The sequence below is a fragment of the Nicotiana tabacum genome, chromosome 8 (assembly GCF_000715075.1).
Source record: "Nicotiana tabacum cultivar K326 chromosome 8, ASM71507v2, whole genome shotgun sequence".
Classification (NCBI taxonomy): domain Eukaryota; kingdom Viridiplantae; phylum Streptophyta; class Magnoliopsida; order Solanales; family Solanaceae; genus Nicotiana; species Nicotiana tabacum.
Window position 1 is genome coordinate 166,346,306 of NC_134087.1, and position 6,000 is coordinate 166,352,305.

General features: G+C 45.7%; 1 protein-coding gene across 1 annotated transcript; it reads left to right on the plus strand.

Annotated features, from left to right (window-relative positions):
• The first annotated feature begins 2,195 nt into the window (after positions 1–2,195).
• LOC142163389 (uncharacterized) lies at positions 2,196–2,711 on the plus strand. Its single transcript, XM_075220671.1, has one exon. It carries the CDS (start codon positions 2,196–2,198, stop codon positions 2,709–2,711), a length of 516 nt encoding a protein of 171 aa, XP_075076772.1.
• The last annotated feature ends 3,289 nt before the right edge of the window (positions 2,712–6,000 follow it).

A 6,000-nucleotide genomic window follows, 5' to 3' on the forward strand; every position in this document is an offset into this window, starting at 1 on the left:
TATCTTATGGGATGGGATATCTCATATGATTAGTTATCCTAGAGGCGGCTCAAGAACGTTGGAGGCCCGAAGCCAAAGTTTTTTAAGAGGCCTTTTTATTACCAATATTAAGAGAACCTGATTCTAGATGTTGATAACTTGATATCAGAATGAAATTTCAAAAGTTTTAATTTGTTTGCTACAATGCTTGAGAACCAGAGAAAGGACGAAACATCCAACTTTAATTTATTCAATGCCTTTTATTAGTATTTTTTTTTTAGAAAATAGACAATTTAGCAGTGAAGAAGGAGAATTTAAATACAAGTTTTATTATGAGAATGAAAAAATATTAATATTAGAATATAAATTAATCATCGGTCACCATCAATCAAATTAACTAAGTAATTCATCTTTCTCTCTTTTATATATATATTCATTGATATTTGCTATTTTTTATTTGAGGCTTGAACAACTCTTTCTCTCTCTAATCTCTTTCTCTCTCCCCGCTAGTCTCCCTCTTTTCCATCTACTGTAAAGCCACTGGCGGTGCCGGGAATCATAGGTAAGCTACCCTCTCTCCCTTTCCCCTCCCCCTCCCTTCTCTCTTCCCCATCCCTTCTCTCTCTTTCCCCCGTTTTCTGTTTTTGCGTCTTTCATGCGTCAGTCATCGCCAAAGTTTTTCGGCCGGCGACTGGTCTTCTCCTTCTCTCCTTTCTTCTCTCTTATTACCCTAAGCCCTTCTCTCTTTCCCTGTGGTTCGTGTCCCCAACCCTTCTTATGCCCAACTTTTAGTTCCCAAAGCACGAACCCTAGCAACTCGTCGGCGACCTTTGGCGGGCGAACACCCTGTCCAGGTCGCTTGTACCCCCCACCCCCTTCCCCTCCTCAATGTTGGATACCTAGACTCGTCGACCATCTCCGTTGCCCTCGGCAGCGGTCTTCCACATAGTTTAGTTGGACAGCCCGGGCTGTCGTGGAACTAAGCTGGTGCAGCGGCGACAAGTTGACAACCCACCCCTCCCTTATTGTTTTCGTGGTGGTTGTGTGCAATTTTGCAGGGAAGTAGCTGCATCAGTCGAGACGAGCGCGAGGCGTACGAGCAAGCAAGCGGACCATTCCTAGTTGGTAGGTGCAAATACTGGTGAGATTTGGAAGGACGCACGGCGGATTCCGTGACCTCGGGTGTGCACCAAGTCATATCTTCAGGTTCTTCCAGTCGGGAGTTGGTACCTCCCGCTTTCCTCTTTATCTCTTTGTGATAGTTAAATTCTGCCAATCTAGTTAGCATTACTTTAAGCATATTATTAGCGCACTTGTAGTTGCTACTTGTTACCTTCTAGTTGGGTCATATTCTGTGCTAGTGCTTGTCCGTAGTTTATCGTGTCTGTGGTTTAGGATGGTAGAGTAAGGTCATGTCTTCAGGGGGTTTGGGGGGTGGGGAGGGGGGTGAGGAGGGGGCCAGAGGATAGGACGGGAGGCAAGGAGGGTAAGGGGAGAAAGGGAGCTTGTAGGTTGAGGATCGAGTCATGGAATATAGGCATGCTACGGGTAAGTCTATTGAGCAGGTGAAGATTTTCCAGAAGAGAAGAGTAAATATAGCTTGTGTCCAGGAAACAAGGTGGGTAGGGTCGAAGGCGAGAAATGTGGACGGGTATAAGCTGTGGTACTCTGGAGTCGTAAAGGGTAAGAATGTAGTGGGTATCTTGATGTATAGGGACCTTAGAGAGTCGGTGGTTGAGGTTAGGCGGGTGCATGACAGACTAATGTTTATTAATTTGGTGATTGGTGAGTCCACCCTCAATGTCGTTAGCGCTTACGCGCCGCAAGCGGGCTTGGATGAGGAGGTTAAAAGACGCTTCTGGGAGAGTTTGGACGAGGTTGTGCGTAGTATTCCACCCGCTGAGAGGCTATTTATAGGAGGGGATTTCAATGGCCTCATTGGGTCAGTTGCTGGTGACTATGGCGAGGTGCATGGTGGCTTCGACTTTGGGGATAGGAACGGAGGAGGTTCTTCGCTGTTGGATTTCGCTAAGGCTTTCGAGCTGGTGATTGCGAACTCGAGTTTTCCGAAGAGGGAGAAGCATCTAGTAACTTTCCGAAGATTGATTGTGAAAACTCAGATTGATTACCTCCTCCTCAGAAGGTGTGATAGAGGGTAGTGCAAGGATTAGGTTATCCCGGGAGAGACCCTCGCGACCCAGCATAGGCTCTTGGTAATGGACGTCGGTATTACGATAAGGAAGAAGAAGAGGTATGCTCGAGGTCAACCAAGGATTAGGTGGGGAGTCTTAACTAAGGATAAAGCCCAGGAGTTGGAGGGGAGGTTATTGGCTATGGGAGCATGGAGGAGTAGTGAGGACGCCAGTGCTATGTGGGCTACAACGGCGAACCGCATTAGGGAGGCAACGAGAGAGGTGCTAGGGATTTTGAAGGGTCACTCTGGCAGGCACCAAGGCGACTGGTGGTGGAATAACATAGTCCAAGGCAAAGTGGAGACGAAGAAGGAAGCGTGTATGAAGTTGGTAAGGAGCACATGCGAGGAGGAAAGGAGAGCGAATAGAGAGAGGTACAAGGTAGCAAGAAAGGAGGCTAAGCTAGCGGTCACGAAGGCTAAGAATACAGCTTTTGGCCGACTATATGAGGAGCTGGGGGAAAAAGGTGGGGATAAGAAATTGTTTCGATTGTCTAAAGCGAGGGAAAGGAAGGCTCAGGATCTAGATCAAGTGAGGTGAATCAAAGACGAGGACGGTAGAGTCTTGATGGGGGAGTCCCATATTAAACAGTGATGGAAGATGTACTTTCAGGGTCTTCTAAATGAGGAAGGGGACCGTGATATAGTGCTAGGGGATCTGGGGCATTCGGAGAGTCTCCGAGACTTTGGGTATTGTAGGCGTATTAAGTTGGAGGAGGTCGTGGAGGCTATACGTAAGATGAGTCGAGCCAAAGCAACCGGGCCAGATGAAATTCAGGTTGAGTTCTAGAAGTATGTGGGTAGAGCAGGCTTGGAGTGGCTAACTGGGTTGTTTAATGTTGTTTTCAGGACGAAGAGGATGCCAGATGAGTGGAGGTGGAGTACAGTGGTTCCGTTGTACAAGAACAAAGGTGATATTCAGTGTTGTAAGAACTATAGGGGTATCAAGTTACTAAGTTATACCATGAAAGTTTGGGAGAGGGTGGTGTAGGCGAGGGTGAGGAAGATAGTGTCTATATCTGACAACCAGTTCGGGTTCATGCCGGATCGCTCGACCACGGAAGCTATCCACCTTATTAGGAGGTTGGTGGTACAGTACAAGGATAGAAAGAAAGATCTACACATGGTGTTTATTGACTTGGAGAAAGCGCATGACAAGGTCCCTAGGGAGGTGCTATGGAGATGTCTGGAGGTAAAAGGTGTGTCGGTAGCTTATGTTAGAGCGATCAAGGACATATATGATGGAGGTAACACTAGGGTAAGGACTGTGGGAGGAGACTCAAAGCATTTCCCGGTTATTATGGGGTTATACCAAGGATCAACGCTTAGCCCGTTATTATTTGCCTTAGTAATGGATGCACTAACACACCATATTCAAGGAGAAGTGCCATGGTGTATGTTAATTCGCTGATGACATAGTCCTGATTGAGGACTATATGAGGAGCTGGGGGAAAAAGGTGGGGATAAGAAATTGTTTCGATTGTCTAAAGCAAGGGAGAGGAAGGCTCAGGATCTAGATCAAGTGAGGTGCATCAAAGACGAGGACGGTAGAGTCTTGATGGGGGAGTCCCATATTAAACAGTGATGGAAGATGTACTTTCAGGGTCTTCTAAATGAGGAAGGGGACCGTGATATAGTGCTAGGGGATCTGGGGCATTCGGAGAGTCTCCGAGACTTTGGGTATTGTAGGCGTATTAAGTTGGAGGAGGTCGTGGAGGCTATACGTAAGATGAGTCGAGCCAAAGCAACCGGGCCAGATGAAATTCAGGTTGAGTTCTAGAAGTATGTGGGTAGAGCAGGCTTGGAGTGGCTAACTGGGTTGTTTAATGTTATTTTCAGGACGATGAGGATGCCAGATGAGTGGAGGTGGAGTACAGTGGTTCCGTTGTACAAGAACAAAGGTGATATTCAGTGTTGTAAGAACTATAGGGGTATCAAGTTACTAAGTTATACCATGAAAGTTTGGGAGAGGGTGGTGTAGGCGAGGGTGAGGAAGATAGTGTCTATATCTGACAACCAGTTCGGGTTCATGCCGGATCGCTCGACCACGGAAGCTATCCACCTTATTAGGAGGTTGGTGGTACAGTACAAGGATAGAAAGAAAGATCTACACATGGTGTTTATTGACTTGGAGAAAGCGCATGACAAGGTCCCTAGGGAGGTGCTATGGAGATGTCTGGAGGTAAAAGGTGTGTCGGTAGCTTATGTTAGAGCGATCAAGGACATATATGATGGAGGTAACACTAGGGTAAGGACTGTGGGAGGCGACTCAGAGCATTTCCCGGTTATTATGGGGTTATACCAAGGATCAACGCTTAGCCCGTTCTTATTTGCCTTAGTAATGGATGCACTAACACACCATATTCAAGGAGAAGTGCCATGGTGTATGTTATTCGCTGATGACATAGTCCTGATTGATGAGATGCGGGACAGTTTTAATGAGAGGTTGGAGGTTTGGAGATAGGATCTCGAGTCTAAGGGTTTCAAATTGAGCAGGACTAAGACAGAGTACCTGGAGTGCAAGTTGAGTGCCGAGTCGAGGGAAGTAGGCATGGATGTGAGGCTTGGATCACAGGTCATCCCCAAGAGAGGTAGTTTCAAGTACCTTGGGTCAGTTATTCAAGGGGATGAAGAGATTGACGAGGACGTCACTCACCGCATAAGAGTGGGGTGGACGAAATGGAGGCTAGCATTTGAAGTCTTATGTGACAAGAAAATGCCACCGATACTCAAAGGTAAGTTTTATAGGGCGGTGGTTAGACCGGGCATATTGTATGAGGCAGAGTGTTGGCCAGTTAAGAACTCTCATATCCAGAAGATGAAGGTAGCTAAGATGAGGATGTTGAGGTGGATGTGCGGGCATACTAGGATAGATAAGATTAGGAATGAAGATATTCGGGAGAAGGTGGGTGTGGCCTCTATGGATGACAAGATGCGGAAAGCGAGGCTCAGATGGTTCGGGCATGTGCGGAGGAAAAGCCTGGATGCTCCGGTGAGGAGGTGTGAGCTACTGGCTTTAGGGGGTACGAGAAGAGGTAGAGGACAGCCTAAGAAGTATTGGGGAGAGGTGATCAGGCAGGACATGGCACGATTGCATATTTCCGAGGACATGGCCCTTGATAAGAAGGTCTGGAGGTCGAGCATTACGGTTGTAGGATAGAGTGGTAGTCGAGCTTCTCCTTCTCCATTCCGAGGGTGAAGCGAGTTTGAGTAGGTTGGTCCTAGACGGCTTGTGGTTAGTTAATGTAGAGTTCACACTAACCTTACTGTTTTCCATAGCTCTGGACCTTAATTGCGGGTTATTTTTATTGCATGCATCTATTTTATGATTTTTAGGATGATGTCATTATTTCTATGGTTATGTTGACGTTACTGATGAATTGTGTTTTCTTTTTTTTTCTATGATTATCGGAAACAGCCACCTCACCAGATAGAGGTAAGGTCTGCGTATACACTACCCTCCCCAGAACCCACTTGTGCGATTATACTGGGTATGTTATTGTTGTTGTTGTTATCCATAGAAGAACAATATTAAAAATAAAAAATAGCAAATATCAATGAATATATATATAAAAGAGAGAAAGATGAATTACTTAGTTAATTTGATTGATGGTGACCGATGATTAATTTATATTCTAATATTAATATTTTTTCATTCTCATAATAAAACTTGTATTTAAATTTATAGATTAACCTATTTTTGCTATTATAAAATAAATGGGGCCTTAGAAACTTAGGGGCCTAAAGCCCTTGCTTCAGTCGCTTGGCTCTTGAGCCGGCACTGAGTTATACCATTTTCTATAGTAAAAATTGCACGGGGCGCCCTATTT